We start from the raw sequence: 17,532 nt of genomic DNA on the forward strand, positions 1-17,532 counted from the left end.
ATTCTCTCAGTTCTCTTGCTAGAGGATGTAGCCTAGGCACTCAATAAATATTTGTTGGATTGATAGATAGTCGGATGAATGGAAAAACAGTGTAGAGGCACGGATGAATTTGTGAAGCTACAGCATGACTTCTTGTATCATGTTATGTTTTGAAATATGCTATTCTAGGACCATAAGTGGACACAGCCTCCTCTAACTGGAAACAGATTAGTCCAGCAGTGAAGTTTTTCTGAGTGTTACTCAGAGAATGGAAGTGCTGGCTTGTTATCTGTGCACATAAACTTCACTATCATGGACTTTTTAGATCAAATAAAAATGATAAATGTTATACTCTGAAGCCCAACAAGACAAACTATCCATGTTAATGCATGTTTTATCACATAATGTATTTCAATTAAGAAAAGGCAGGTGACAAGTAAATGCTACATCAATGCCAATAACTAATGTTAAGGATTTGGAGACAAGTGGCAACTTTAGGCTTCTTAGGGGTCTTTAATGATGAACACTCATAATGAAAACAAAATAAAACACAATTTAGTTACTTGTCCTTTTCTTACTTTTAAAGACTTCTCAGTTTGGTAAAACATCCTAAATTTTTTTTTTTTTTCATTTTTTGCTTCCTTCTCTAAAAGCAGTTTATGTTTTAGATAAACCTGTGAACATAAAAAATTTTGTTTCAAATCACCCCTCCATAAGAAGATACCAACACATTATTATGCATTGAAGCAGTAAACATAAGAAAAATCCTTCAAAAACAGTATTTGTTTTTATGAAAAACTTGGGGACAAACAGAGAGAGAGAGACAGGAGAGGTGAGAGGGTGGGGTTTTAAATAATACCATATACTTAATCTAAAGCATAATTATTATCATCACAAGTTGGTTAAACAATTAGAAGAATGGGGATATGTTCAAAGGCCTCAGCAGTTCTCTCTACAGCAAACTCATTTAAATTAACTATAGACTGAAGCAAGTATGCCAACATGTAAGAAATCTGAAAAGAAGACTGAATGTTTAGGTCTCGAGAATTTCCTAGAAGCAGCCTATCAGTTTTGTCAGTTTATAAAGTTTGATAATCCTTGAGGCAACTCTGCACAAATTTCTGCGTGTGCATCTGAGACACACAGAGAAACAGCAAGAAACAGAAAGGGTCAACATCAAAACAGCCTGTTGTCTACGCTGACTTTAATTCAGTACGTTACCAAATTATGCCCACAAAGGAACGATCGTCTTTAAATACGTCTACAAAAATGTGGAAAAATAGTGTAGAGGCATGGAACTCGACAAGAACAAGGTATTGGACCTAGTTTTAATATAGATACGTATATACACACACATTCACACCCCTACACGATACACTTCAGTAACTAGGATTCTTCTCATTTAGTTTCATTAGTTCCTTTTTGGGCATTGAGATTTGTAACAATGAGAGCATCTGAAGGAGGAAGGAATTATATGCTTGGGCCACAGATGAAAATAGATGCGTGTGGTGAGCCTCCGTCTTCTGAAAGGTGGCCTTGCTTGTTGGTGCAGGTGGCACTTGAGTTATTCACCCCAAGTCTCAGAAGAAGGCCTGGAGGGAGAGTCAGGGACAAAGACAGTCTAAGCAATGCTCAGGAGACACATGCTCAGACAGTTTTGAGGATAACTGGTTCTAATTAAAGTACTGTCTTCCAAGAACCACGAAGAGTCTATGATATAGATGTTTATAGTCTATGAAAGTGACCATTTCGTAAAAGCAGCAATCTGTATATGGAAAGGACAGGATACCATGTTGGGAATGCACTGGAGCTAGAGGCATTGTGGCCTGCAGAGAACACGGGGAAGAGGAGGCAGAAGGTTCCTCTAGGCGGTTGCAAGGTGCAGCCCTCTGATGCGTGTATCATCCTGTGTGGTTCTTACCCAGCCCAGCGCTGTCAGATGACATCATCTGCATTTACCAGTGCATTCCTGTCCGTGATCGTTTTCTCTGTTTTTTACAAAGGCAATAGATAGGAAATACAAATAAACCTGGGGGTTAAAAAAAAAAGAAAAAGATGAAAGCTAATTAAAAGAACAGGCTTTTAGTACGATAGATTTGTAACATTTCTATTTTCAAATGTTCATTTTGCAAGCTATTTATTAATAATCATTATTTAGTAATACATGAAAAGAGGGAAGATACCTACGCTATGAAACGTACTTAGTTTTTCAAGATTCTCTTCTTTATTCTTTTTTTTAAACTCTCTCCTCACCTTTTAACAGTCTGTGACACCAGTTTTGATATGAATTTTTTTTCATCAAAATATCAAAACTTAAGTTTAAGTCTTCTTTATTAACCCTGGTTATATCTTTCACACTGATATTCATGCTTCAGTTTCAGGCCATATAACATGTTACTCAAGAAGATGGGTGCTGGAGCAAATGTCAGCTTTGATTCCCAATTCTACCATTTGTGAGGTCCTAGTGACTAGCTGCGGAGAAGGCAATGGCACCCCACTCAGTACTCTTGCCTGGAAAATCCCATGGACGGAGGAGCCTTGAGGGCTGCAGTCCATGGGGTCGCTGAGGGTCGGACACGACTGAGCGACTTCACTTTCACTTTTCACTTTCCTGCATTGGAGAAGGAAATGGCAACCCACTCCAGTGTTCTTGCCTGGAGAATCCCAGGGACAGGGGAGCCTGGTGGGCTGCTATGTATGGGGTCTCACAGAGTCAGACACGACTGAAGCGACAGCAGCAGCAGCAGCAGTGACTAGCTTTAATTTCCTCAACTGTAAAATGCAGAAATAGCATCTACTTCATAAAGCCTCACTCATTGCAAGAACTTATGTCAGTTACTTTATAATTCTATCTATCCTGCACATACAAATTACTTGCTAAACAGAACTTGACATATAAAATCAGTTTATTTAGGAAAAAAAGAGAAATCCCGTCTACTACATGGAACAATTATCCAAGCAGCCTTTAGCTATCATGTTTGCTTTTAAATTCTCTAAAGCAATGGTTCTCAAAGTGTGGTCCGTGGACCATGAGCATAAGCGTCACCTAACCTTTTAGAACTAGAAATCCATGTGTCCCGTCTCTATAAGTGAATCACAAACTAGGGCAAAGACCTGTTAACTTGTGTTTTAACCAGCCTTCATGGTTCTTATAAAGCACTCCAGAGTCTCAGAATCACTGCTTGAAATGTGTATTTTAATATACCTGTATGAATGAAACTATATTTATCACTGATACATTTTCTATTTGTCAGTGCTCAATTTTATGCTGGGCAGGTGTTCCTACCCACATCAAACGTATCTTTTTGACCCAGGGAATCCTTTTCTTAGAACTAACCAAACTGTACCAGAGCCTCTTTCCTTTGATGCTCTAAATCTGGGTTCTTGTCCACTGGAATCTTTTGGTAAAATTCTAGTTACACTAATTTTTGTATTAAAAGAGAGTTAATAATGCTTTATAAGAAATATGAATGAGAGTATTCATGGAGTGAAAAAGTGCCACACAAATACATCCTATATGAAACACACCCCTCCGAATCTATAAATCATGTGCTGATGGCTTATCTAGAGCAAGCACAGGCCAGGTACCTCCCCTACTTACTAACTGACTCACTATTACATTTATACTCGTGTTCTCTCTACGGCACCCAGAGAATTCTTATCTCAAATACATTAAGTGTTTCTTACCGATGACAACTGCTATGGCCCCTAGTGCTAATCCCAAGACCAGAATTAGAGGTGCAACGAACAATTTTCCAGCTGGAAAACAAAAGGCAAACCATTTAGAGAGTCTTAAACTAAAACCAAAATACAAATTCAGCAACACTTTTAAATATCACAGTGTGTATTTTTAAGGAGTCGTTATAAGTAAGGCAATATTTCTCTGGAAATGTATCAGATGTAGAACAAATGTGTACATTCAGTAACTTCACTCAAGTCCTGGGCACATGGGTCATCCATCTCATAAATTACTTACCTTATACAACCAAGAAAATTCTAAAGCTACTGACTCACTTTATTCCACCAGAACCATTCAACTTTGTGCTTTTTCCTTTAGATCTCTTCCATTTTCATTTTTTTTTAATATTCTGAAAGATTAAAAAGGGAGTGACACATCCTGAGCCGGCAAAAGAAAATCTAATTAGCTCACAAAATGGAGAGCTCATAGTGCTACAAAGAGTTCTGCCTAAGCCCACATCTGAAAACGTGATTTATTTATTTCCTGGGTCCAAAGGAAACTAACAACATGAACGTCTAATATACTGAATGACAAATGGGATGTTTCAATACTGTTAGAGAAAATCACCAGTAGATACACAATATACTGAAAGTTATTCAAATAAATCATTTTAGCAAACTTAAAAAGGAAGTACTTATAAGAAGGCTAAACACTGGTAAGGATGCCAGTGGCATCAACCAGCATTTTTTCTTCTGAATGAATAACTGAGTAGTGATTACAATAAACTCTAGTTACAGCACAAAATTCACGACTGGAATCCTGCTGGTGTTAAAAGGCACTGGCACAAAAATAGAGGCTAATAGTTAATGTCTTTACATCGTAATCTTTATCATTACATGGTAATCTTATTCTCAAAGCATGTGATGTAGCAACAGCTACAGAACACAAACACAAGAGAAGAGGAAAGAATGGACGGACTTTGCAGTAGAATCACATTGCTATTAAAGAATCAAGCAGCAACACCATTCTATAAATAAGGATGGTAATTTGGAATAACCAACTACATTAGAAAACAGAAACATAATGCTGCAGTTTGCTGGAAATTTGTCAGAATTATATTAACATTTTTTATTCTTAAGAAAGGGTCTCTGGAACCACAGAAAATATAGAGAGAGAAAATATTTTTTTTTAGGAAATATATTTTTTAATATCTAATTTAGAAAAAATTGACATTCAGTTGACAAAATGTCTAACCATGAGGTTTACTTACTTTTTTCACCAATGATATAATTTATCAAGCAATACTAAATCCCACTGAACAATTATATTTTGTACACTCGTAACGCTATGCTTGAGTTTAGAATGTATTGACTTGCATATTTTAAGCGAATCTGTTTTCTCCTGTACATGTAGCTCAGTGTGCTCATTCATATTTCTTTTTTAAGTAATTATCAATTTCACAAGAGTGATATATTTTCATAAGAGAGATAAAACATGACTGCAAGGTAACAGCACTACTGTTTTCAAACGTCACAGGACTCAGAACCAGATATGTGCTCTTTTTCTCTCTAGGAAGCAATAAACTTATTACAATCATGCAATCCATATTTGACACATGTTTAAGTCTACTTTTAAAACTGTCCTGAGGACAGTTAAGCTCAGATTCTGCTATTCCTAGATCAATAATAATTCTTTTAAAATACTATTCTCAATAGCTGAAACAATATTTTATCATATCCATATATCCTACCTTATTTAAATATTTTAGTACTTATTTTTTGTTCCTTTTTCTGCTATTTTAAATTATACTTGCAAGTACACCATTGTCAGCCTAGATTTATCATATTTTAAAATGTCTATCACGTTACCATCAAATTTATTTGTAAAAGAACTGCACAAAATTTCCAATTCATTCAATAGAGTATGGAAATTCAGCACAGAGTATTAACTTGACAAAATATTTGCTAATCAATAATCCAAAGAAACCTCATTTTATTTTAATTTACATTTCTCTGACTACTAATAATGTGGAATCTTTTAAAACATGTTTATTGGCTATCTTTATTTCTTCAATTCTGGTTCCAGACTTCTTTTTTTAAAAAAATTGATATTTATTTTTGGGGGGCCTCCATTTCTTTTGCATATAAGCTATTTTTGTATATAAGCTACTTGTCAACAAGGAATCAAAGACCTGTATTTTCTTCACCAATGTATGCTTTAATACTTTGAATATTTGTATGGAATAATATGAGAACTAAGCATTTTTCTGTCACTTTTATTCCCAATACCATTCACTGAAAAATCTGCCTACTCCCTGAAAAAGTGAAAGTGTTAATTACTCAGTCATCTCTGACTCTTTGCGAACCCATGGACTGTGGCCCACCAAGCTCCTCTGTCCATGGAATTCTCCAGGCAAGGATACTGGAGTGGGTTGCAATGCCCTTCTCCAGAGGATCTTCCCGACCCAGGGAATGAACCTAGGTCCTCCACATTGTGGGCAGATTCTTTACTGTTTGAGCTACCCAGGAAGCCATTCACTGAAAAATCTACCTACTAGGGAGATACTTCCATGTCAGAGGCCACTAATTATCCTCCAATCGCTGTTCTGCTTTATTCTCTAGAGACAGAACTTCTGATCTGCAGCTGGGCAGATGCTGACATGAAACGAAGACTTTGTTTCTCATCCTCCAGGTGTGAGAGGAGGATAGGCCCTTTTCCTGTCTCTATCCAAGGACATCTGCAGGCTTCCCAAACTGTAGATCAGGGAAAGACAGAGGTCAGGAAGGCTTTGCTGTCATCCATCTATTCTCTCCCATGGCAGGGAGGAAGCAAGCCTTGTCCTGCCTTTTGTAGGGATGAGATGTTTGAAACTGAACTGCTCTTTTATTTAAAAACACTGCTTATAAAATCACTTTATTCCATTTTGTAAAATGTAATGGGTAACACGGATTATTGTATTCTTCCCTGTTTGTCCATAGGAGAAAAGTCCACATTTTCCTGCCACACTTGTGATGGTCTGACAGCAGTTTGAGACGGTCTGACCGCTGTCCTGAAGGTGGAAAAATATGTGTAGGAGAGAGAGCTTACAAGGCCAGCTGTTCCCTGCTTTATCAGGTACATCCTGACACACAAGAGCACACACGTACACACACACACACGAAAATGGGCCCCAAAAGGAAACCATTTACAGAAATCTGACTGCAAAATTTAAAAATGAAGACAGTACAAAGAAAATATTTCCCTGCTGACAATGTTTTCATGGCCTGTCGATTCTACAGGCTGTTAAATAACTTGACTGTATTTTATGATGTGGGAAGAGGATTCTGATGGCATCAAGGCAAAAACTGAGAGGACCCAAAGAGAAGGTGTCCAAAATATCACTGGACAAACAGGGTGGGAAATAACTTTATTTAAGAATGACTAAACAGAAAAATGGGGGGGAAAAGCATGCTCTAATCAAAGATTATTAAAAATAAAAATGGAAGGAAACATCCTGCAACAAAATGGCACTGAAGTAGGAAGGAAAAGAACTGGCAATGCAGGAAAAGATACAGGTGTTGGTTTTTAGGTTGTTCTCTGTATATATAGACTTACAAATAGGTTAGAGCTCAAAAACTTACTTTGCAATTAGCTTTCTCATGGTAGTATTGTTATAAATAGGGGTTAGATTCCCTAAGTAGCTCTCCAAAGCCTACTAAACTAGTAAGTATATATTGGTTATATAATTGTTAACATACACTATTATATGCAAATAAACCAAAAAGCACTAAAAATTATTAAAACCAATCTTGTCTATATTCAATGCTATTGGTTATGGAACACTGCATTTAACTAAATAAAGCTCAGGAAGAGTGTTTTACAAAGATCATATAAGATTTTAGAAAATGATGGTGCTGGTTTCCACATGATTAAATTTAAAATATATGTTCTACTGTTTAGCTGTCAGAAGTATATCATTACCACCAACTGTTCTGAGTAGCCTGCCATGATTCTAGCAAGGTGAGTGGTTTCACAACCCTAATGAAGTGATGGAGGGTTGAAGAGAGATATAAGAGAGTTTCATGAAGTAAGTAGAAAGGGAGACATGTGGATGATGTTTAAAAATATTGCATATGTGAGAAAGACTGCCAGAGGAAGAAAGAATGGAGTTCTGGGTGATGAAAAAGAAAGCATATCTCATTGTAGGTCTATTCCAAAGGAGTAGGGCGCCATTAGAAGAAGAACTATTAGGCCAGAAGAACACTGCACCTAGGAATCTGTGTTTACGTTTGCATATTTGTATATGAGACCATGTGTTGCTGAGGATGAAGAAAGCAGTAAAAAGTCAATCCATAAAAGCATTTCATGCATGCATGCTAAGTTACTTCAGTCATGTCCGACTCTCTCTTTGTGACCCCATGGAATGTAGCCCACCAGATTCCTCTGTCCATGGGATTCTCCAGGCAAGAATACTGGAGTGGGTTGCCACTTCCTTCTCCAGGGGATCTTCCTGATCCAGGGATCAAAACCTTGGATATTTAAACTTGGGTTTGTATGCAATGAAGGCATTTGAGGCTCATTTCATTAACTGTAAGCGATTAATATTAACTTCTAATACAAATAGAAAATATATACAACTTATCAACTATATAGATACAGTGGAACTCTATCACAAGACTCTGAAACACAGGGATTTTAAAAACTGTACTGTTGTGTCTTCCAGGAATAAACAGAGGTTATGTGTTAAGACCCATTGCTAGTATCGTCACTACACAAATCAATGTGACAGTGTCCCCTTCTATCAAATCACCTACAATACGGTTTCAGAAATGACTTAACATTTCTGCGGTAGATTCAATTATTCGTTTTTCGAACAAAATCCACTTGCTCATATAGAAAGTGTCCTGCTAACAAACTTAAGTTTTTTTATTTTAAACACAAAAGGAGAAAAAAATGTCTTCCTCCTATTTTCAGCTAAAGGCTCTACTAGAATGCATGGCAGGTGCTGAGATTTATCATAGCTGTTGGATCACATTTCTAAGCTCTATCATCGTCACTGCGTACTTCCTGAGGAAGATTCCTATAAATAATGTTGGACACTCACCACAGACTGACCCTCGCACTAATCTCCTTAGGTGAGGTCTCTCTGGGAGGTAGCGGTATTTGCATCCAAATATACTGAGGTTTGAGGTGTGGTCTCCAAAGAAACGGAGCTGGCGGTATCTCTCCCCACATCGATAACAAAAATTAGTGTTACACTGTGAACAGGTCATATGGTCACACCCTTCAGTTCTCTGGATGTGGATCTGTAACAGAGAAAGAGAGATAGAAGAACAAGGTTATTAAATTTTTAATAAAGGATGTATGGAACAAAAGATACAAGTTTCACCAAAATAAAAGCCTTACATAGCATTCCTGAAGCTGTGAGTTTGCTTATAATCACATTCTTTAAGGCCATCTTTATATCAAACCCTTTAGATGTGTAAAGCTCATTAACATTTCAGATGCTGAAGCTGTTGGCTTATTTTGACTAATATAAACAAACACATCCTGAAGAAAATTCACTTATCTTTCTAAACATACATCTCACTCAATGATTAGGAGGCAATTTAAAATGCTGTGAAGGTATATTTTGTTGATGCTATGATAAGCAAAAATGAGGTGGCCTGGGAAATAAGAAGAGACAAAGAGGATTCTTTAAAAGAAAGGATTACATAAAATTTTTTAAGGGACAGAAATTTCTCTTTGTGTAAGGGAATGACAATAGGTGTAAAGTAAAAGTGAAAGTCGCTCAGTTATGTCTGACTCTTTGCGACCCCATGGACTACACAGTCCATGGAGTTTTCCAGGTCAGAATACTGGAGTGGGTAGACTTTGCCTTCTTCAGGAGATCTTCCCAACTCTCCAACCCAGGGACTGAACCCAGTTGGGCGGATTCTTTACCAGCTGAGCCACCAGGAAAGCCCCAGTAGGTATAAGTGTATTTGCAATACCGTTTTAGTTCCCAGCTCTCATGTTAGTTGCAAACGCCTGAACAGGACTGTGTATACAATGCTACCTGCACAACTGTTGTCGTCGTCAAGTTAACAGGAAAATACAGAAGTTGTTGCTGTCAAGTTACAGGTAAATACTGAGATTACTCCTTACCTCCCAGGCTACAATTTAGATGATACTACTTACTTATATTACTCATGAGAATAAAAATGTGATAATATACATACAGGGACTAACCCATTTTGGAGGCACATACTGAGTCAGATCAGTACAATACTGGTTCCATTTATCCCTCCCCCTTCACTCACCTAAAACTGTGAGGAACCAAATACCTGGGCAGTGTAACTGGCATTCCCTGATTGCCAGGTGATCTCCTTTATCACTTCTTCACATGGATGATTCTTAGACTGATGCTAGACTAGAGAGTACCTTCCTGGACAGGCAAGGACTTGCTATGGTCAAGGGCATATGGGCATCAGTGGTCAAAGGTAACTACCAATCATTACTTGGTCAATAGAAGCCAAACTTGCTTTTCCTGCTATTGGCCACCTCATCTTTTTCAATTGTATTGATTTTTTTCCCCTTTTACCTGACAGTCCTTTGAGAGTGGACCCAGGTTTTGTGGAGCCTGGTTATCTAATTAGAGGGGCTCAGGGGGTGCAGTGTAAAGAGTTCACCTGTCAATGCAGGAGGTGCAGGTTTGATCCCTGGGTCAGGAGGATCTCTAGGAGAAGAAAATGGCAACCCACTCCAGTATTCTTGCCTGGAAAATGCCATGGACAGAGGAGACTGGTGGGCTACAGTCCATGAAGCTGCAAAGAGTTGTAGATGACTGAGCACACACACACTTAAAGGAGAAGCATGCAAATTACAAATTGGATGCCTACAAAGGGTCCCATGCAGGTGAGGATCTCTGCAGCTTAAGCTCTGCAGCTTCCTGGTAACTTCTCCCCTGATGGCCCCGTAGGGCCTGTTTCTATGAATAAGCCTGATGAACAACTGCTGTGACTGCATCCACTTAGCAGAGCAGATGGCATTTAGGAACGATGTAGGGCAAGGCCCTACTTAACCCTTGAATTATTTCTCATCCTTTAAACCACCTGAGCATTAGGAGAAAACATGTTCAGAGACAACTGCTAAGCATCCAAAATAAAGGTTACTTCTTCACATCCTCAACCTTTGGACTGTATATTGTATTTGATCTTGATATGGAGATAATAAATCTTAACAGATTTCCTAGCCACATACCATAGTGTTGTATGTGACCTATAAAGGGAGAAGGGCTAATATTTGCTTAGAGCCTATTATATACACCAAACTTTGTACATACATAGCATCTTTACCCTCATGACCAACCATAAGACTGGCATGTTTATTCATAACCAGAGCTCAGAAAAGTACTCTGCTTGAATGAATGGAGAAAGGATTTGATTCATGTCTATTTTGTTATTATGCTAAGATGAAAGTGAAAGTGTTCGTTGCTCAGTTGTGTTCAACTCTTTGTGACCCCATGGACTGTAGCCCGTCAGGCTCCTCTGTCCATGGACTTCTCCAGGCAAGAATACTAGAGTAGGTTGCCATGCGTTCTCCAGGGGATTCTTTGCAACCCAGGGATTGAACCCAGGTCTCTCACATTGTAGGCAGGGTCTTTACCATTTAAGCTACCCAGGGAGGTAAGCACCCTCTTATCATAAACTTAAAGATAAGACCAGAGGGTCAGTCATATTCTTTGCTGACAGTGTCATCATGTCTGCCTCCTGCACGAGGCATGTCTGAGTCTTTCTGCTTGGCTTAGTTGCTCTCCGGACTAATCCACATTCTTCCTTTAAAATAATATTCAAACTTTTTCTGACAGGAAACTTGTTCTAATAAATTAAACTTGTTGCTGACAGTTCATTTGCCTCAAAATTTCATATTCAATTTTCACTGCTCTTTTACATCTGTTTGTAATACTTTTTATTGTGTTCTAAAATCTTTATGTGGTATATTCATTATTCATTTAAATACCGAAGACTGTAATTTCTAGCCTATTTTAAGTCTTTCCTTATTTCAAAAATAACACTCAAAACACAGCAGGCTACTAAAGTACAGTTAGTCCAATAATATGTCTACACAGGATGTGATAAAATTCTAAGCTCTGATAATACTCTATGGGAACCCTATATGTTGCAGGGTTATATGGTTCTATAGAGTAATTTGAATATTTTACACACATAACAGCAATGACTTAATCATGAAAAATGGTTTCAGAACTTCTGTCAGGTACAGAGTGAATCCTCTAATACTATTGCAAATATATCTTGATTATATATGAATATTTTATAACTTCAGGCTAAAAGAGAAATGCACTGACATAATGCAAGTTAACTTGTAACAAGAGACAGGACTTTTCACATTTGCTAATAAGCAAGTTATAATTTTGAACTTCTAACACCCAGAGGATGATAAATTTAATCTGCTAAATGAGTTTCCTGAATATATCTTTAAAGGTCACTCTTTTCAAAATATCAAAGCTTTTAAAAGTTGGTTTAAATTACATTTATGTAAAGTCCATTTTATTTCTCAGTGAAGCTTTAAAAACATTTTTATTATAGCTTCAAAACATTCATCAATTTATCTCTGCTAAAAAACAAATTGCCCAAGTGTAATTCAGCATCAAAACTTTGTATTTAATTAAGAGATGCAGAGTTAAGACAGATGAGATATTTCTAATCCACTAGATTAAACTGACTGCCCATAAGCCACAAACATCATTTGATTTGTTACCACAGACAGGGTTTCTTCTCTACATCTATATCAAATAAAGATGGCTGATACATAAGGAGCTGAATATTTAAACACTACATGTTGCTTATATATCTGTATATTCACAAGTCATAAGATAAAATATTCAGGATATGCCAGATATTTCTTTAATATGAGTTTGATATTAAGTCCACACAGTAGCAGTAGATCGAAATGACAACATGGACCACCTCTGAGCCTATGACATTCTTTACAGGACATACAAACACCTGGAATAAGACATTAATCAATGTATCTACTCCCCTCTTCAAGCTGTTTACATTTAGTTTAATAAAATGCCCACAAACTATCTTAAATTCCAGTTCTATTGAACTAGAATTCAGCTGTTTATTTTCATATAGATTCTGCTTAATTCTAAGGTGGAAAAATAACAATAAATGTACTGCTAAATATCCAACCTATTTTATAACTAAATCAGTACACATCTGCCTACAAGTATTTATCTCCACTTTCACCAAGAATTGAAGATTTATTTTATCCTTTAAGTGGGAAATGATAACTAAATTAACTGTTATCTATTACTGTTCCCAGTGAGATTTAGTCTATGTATAAAATTATTTTAATATATGCATTTGCCTCTGTGGCTTTGATATTGGGAGGGATGAATTAGAAACAATAATTATGAGAGGTTTTGGAGATCCGATGACTAACTCTTCGTTCCTAACTTATCTCACTATTCTAATTCTCCACAACACAGGGATTTTTTTTTTTTTTTTCAATAATGTTATTTTTGGCTGTGCTGGGTCTTCACTGCTGTGCGGGTTTTCTTTCGTTGTGGTGTGTGGGGGCTACTCTCTAGGTGCGGTGTTCGGGCTTCTCATTGCAGCAGCTTCTCTTGTTGGGGAGAAGGGCGTGGGCTCCAGGGCACATAGGCTTCCGTAGTTCCAGCACGTGGGCTCAGTAATTGCAGCTCCCGGGCTCCAGAGCACAGGATCAACAGTTGTGGCACATGGGCTTAGCTGTTATGTGGCATGTGGGATCTTCTCGGATCAGGGATGGAACCCACGTCTCCTGAATTGGCAGGCAGATTCTCTAACATTGAGCCACCAAGGACGCCCCAACACAGGGATTTTTTAAAAGCAAACATATATGCAACGCCTTCAAAGACCTGATTAAAAGCATGTAGCTAGAATTACTTGCCCAATTGTGAAATTAACAATAATAAGGGCAAAAATGAAACAACTCTAGACATGCTAAGACTCTTCTGTGCCTTTTCTGGGGCCATGACTTAAGGAAGCACTTCATTAAGTGAATGTTTAAGTCAAGAAGGACAATGTTACCACATACAAAAAAGGTGTAAGAAATCTCAGCGAATGGGTTCCAAAGCAATCAGTCCAATTTAGAACAGGAAGTCAGCTGGTTTCAAGAATGTCTTCAAAAAATAACAATGGAATATACAACAAGCAATAAAATTTATGAGGAACTAAATATTAAATAACATGATAAATAAAGTAGATACTTCTATTCCCAATAAGGAAGGAAGAAAAACAGTAAGGACTTTCAGGAAAAGCAAAACAAAACAAAGGGCATGGAAGGTTCAAATATGAGGCATAACACACTAGAGCATAACTGAGTTAACAGAGTACACAAAGATGCAAGGGGCATGTTTCCTAGAAGTTGGGATTCCATAGACAGGGAACTGTAATCCTTGTTCCATAATTATATGTTCTTGATATGTAAACACTCAACTGGTTTTCAAATATTAGAATTGTTCTTTAGGGAAAAAAGTAGTAAACATTAGAATAGAGTGTGGAGGTTATTAAATTTGACGATATAAAAACAAAGTTACAGCTTACAGAAAATGGGAAACAGAAGCAGCAAGAATTGCAGGACGACTAGATCCTCATATATACCTAAAACTGTTAGACACGGGACAGAAGTCTCTATACAGTATTTAAAGGTGAGAGATAATCAAAAGAACTAAAATGTAACTATGAAAAACTGGAATAGAAAGACAGGGAAAGGGTAGCTAAGCAGCAGGAATCCTGTAGTGTCAACTGTGGCTGCCTCTATTTGGTAAACTATTCTGTAAAAAATAAATAAGATGTTGATTTCAAAATCATTTGGTGTCTCCTGCCATGTTAGTTTTTTTAAAGCCATACTCTAACTTCAATTGTCCTCTAATGTAACATACTTTGGCCACCTGATGCGAAGAGCTGACTCACTGGAAAAGACCCTGATGCTGGGAAAGATTGAAGGCAGGAGGAGAAGGGGACAACAGAGGATGAGATGGCTGGATGGCATCACCGACTCAATGGACATGAGTTTTTGTTTTTTTTTTATTTTTTATTTTTAAACTTTACATAATTGTATTAGTTTTGCCAAATATCAAAATGAATCCATCACAGGTATACATGTGCTCCCCATCCTGAACCCTCCTCCCTCCTCCCTCCCCATACCATCCCTCTGGGTCCTCCCAGTGCACTAGCCCCAAGCATCCAGTATCGTGCATTGAACCTGGACTGGCATCTCATTTCATACATGATATTTTACATGTTTCAATGCCATTCTCCCAAATCTTCCCACCCTCTCTCTCTCCCACAGAGTCCATAAGAGTGTTCCATACATCAGTGTCTCTTTTGCTGTCTCGAACACAGGGTTATTGTTATCATCTTTCTAAATTCCATATATATGCATTAGTATACTGTATTGGTGTTTTTCTTTCTGGCTTACTTCACTGTATAATAGGCTCCAGTTTCATCCACCTCATTAGAACTGATTCAAATGAATTCTTTTTAATGGCCGAGTAATACTCCATTGTGTATATGTACCACAGCTTTCTTATCCATTCATCTGCTGATGGACATCTAGGTTGCTTCCATGTCCTGGCTATTATAAACAGTGCTGCGATGAACATTGGGGTACACGTGTCTCTTTCCCTTCTGGTTTCCTCGGTGTGTATGCCCAGCAGTGGGATTGCTGGATCATAAGGCAGTTCTATTTCCAGTTTTTTAAGGAATCTCCACACTGTTCTCCATAGTGGCTGTACTAGAGCTTGAGAAAGAAGAATGGAACTGGAGGAATCAACCTACCTGACTTCAGGCTCTACTACAAAGCCACAGTTATCAAGACAGTATGGTACTGGCACAAAGACAGAAATATAGATCAATGGAACAAAATAGAAAGCCCAGAGATAAATCCACGCACATATGGACACCTTATCTTTGACAAAGGAGGCAAGAATATACAATGGATTAAAGACAATCTCTTTAACAAGTGGTGCTGGGAAATCTGGTCAACCACTTGTAAAAGAATGAAACTAGAACACTTTCTAACACCATACACAAAAATAAACTCAAAATGGATTAAAGATCTAAACATAAGACCAGAAACTATAAAACTCCTAGAGGAGAACATAGGCAAAACACTCTCTGACATACATCACAGCAGGATCCTCTATGACCCACCTCCCAGAATATCGGAAATAAAAGCAAAAATAAACAAATGGGACCTAATTAACCTTAAAAGCTTCTGCACATCAAAGGAAACTATCAGCAAGGTGAAAAGACAGCCTTCAGAATGGGAGAAAATAATAGCAAATGAAGCAACTGACAAACAACTAATCTCAAAAATATACAAGCAACTCCTACAGCTCAACTCCAGAAAAATAAATGACCCAATCAAAAAATGGGCCAAAGAACTAAATAGACATTTCTCCAAAGAAGACATACAGATGGCTAACAAACACATGAAAAGATGCTCAACATCACTCATTATCAGAGAAATGCAAATCAAGACCACTATGAGGTACCATTTCACACCAGTCAGAATGGCTGCGATCCAAAAGTCTACAAATAATAAATGCTGGAGAGGGTGTGGAGAAAAGGGAACCCTCTTACACTGGACATGAGTTTGAGTGAACTCCGGGAGTTGGCGATGGACAGGGAGGCCTGGAGTGCTGCAGTCCATGGGGTAGCAAAGAGTTGGACACGACTGAGTGACTGAACTGAACTGAATGTACTGGTTTTCTTTCTTATAGGGAATTTCATATGTAATTCAGTCTTTTTTTTTTTTTTTTTTACTTTTAAACTTTACATAATTGTATTAGTTTTGCCAAATATCAATATGAATCCACCACAGGTATACATGTGTTCCCCATCCTGAACCCTCCTCCATGTAATTCAGTCTTATGATTGATTTACGATGACACATTCTTTGAAGAAGAGTGAGAAGACTGTCCAATTCTTAGTCCTCAGAGTAGAGCTGTACTACAAATTAGCCCGTAAGTTTCTTCCTTCTTCTTGACCATACTTCCCTTGATTCCATAACCCGTGTCCTCAGAAATTTCCAGATGTCTGTTTTCCCCTCCTTCTCATTCATCTTTACCCCTTCCCTTCTGTGGCTGTGCACCACTTAGCCTGCTAATAGTTCACAAGTCTCCCGATCCTAATAAATCCTTCCTTTAATTCCACATGACCTTCTGGCCAATGATTACCTTCACTCTTCCATTTTCACTAAGATTCTTAAAAGTATAGTCTATTCTCACTGCTTTTCTTACTCACTTCTTAATTCTTCCTCAGGTGACTGCAATCCCATGTTACTGAAACATCCAGATCAACTCCAGGAAATAGTTATTCATTCATTAATTCAATAAATATTTATTTGCTCACTGATAAAAGCCAACATGGCTTCTGCCCTTAAGGAGCTTGTAGTCTAATGTTGTTGCTGTTGTTCAGTCACCTAGTCATGCCCAGCTTTTGACCCCATGGACTGCAGCATGCCAGGCCTTCCTGTCCCTCACTATTTATCTCCTAAAGTTTGCCCAAGTTCATGTTCATTGCATTGGTGATGCCATGCAGCCATCTCATCCTCTGATGCCCTCTTCTTCTGCCCTCAATGTTTCCCAGCATCAGGGACTTTTTCAATGAGTCAGCTGTTCACATCAGGTGACCAAAATATTGGAGTCTCAGCTTCAGCATCAGTCCTTCCAATGAATATTCAAGGTGGATTTCCTTTAGGATTGACTGGTTTGATCTCTGTGCTGTCCAAGGGACTCTCAGGAGTCTTCTCCAGTATTAGTTCGAAGGCATTGATTCTTTGGCACTCTGCCTTCTTTACGGTCCAACTGATGGACGTGATAAATTGTACAACTAAAC

At 37.9% G+C, this 17,532-nt stretch overlaps 1 protein-coding gene across 2 annotated transcripts in view; it reads right to left on the reverse strand.

Annotated features, from left to right (window-relative positions):
* Positions 1-472: 472 nt before the first annotated feature.
* The window catches only part of RNF217 (ring finger protein 217), a 123,942-nt gene continuing 106,882 nt past the window's right edge, over positions 473-17,532 (reverse strand). The window contains exons 4-7 of one of the 2 annotated variants that reach the window (XM_086317021.1): positions 8,742-8,943; positions 3,667-3,738; positions 1,901-2,008; positions 1,294-1,571 (exon numbers count right to left, since the gene is read on the reverse strand). In XM_086317021.1, coding sequence (XP_086173147.1) covers positions 1,935-2,008; positions 3,667-3,738; positions 8,742-8,943 — 348 coding nt within the window. In that variant the 3' untranslated portion in view covers positions 1,294-1,571; positions 1,901-1,934. Of the gene's footprint in view, positions 2,009-3,666; positions 3,739-8,741; positions 8,944-17,532 lie in introns of both variants that reach the window. The other variant, XM_086317020.1, reaches the window with a different exon arrangement.

Source organism: Bos grunniens, chromosome 9 (assembly GCF_055505025.1).
Source record: "Bos grunniens cultivar Pamir isolate PY7600 chromosome 9, Bosgru_T2T1.0, whole genome shotgun sequence".
In the NCBI taxonomy this organism is placed as follows: domain Eukaryota; kingdom Metazoa; phylum Chordata; class Mammalia; order Artiodactyla; family Bovidae; genus Bos; species Bos grunniens.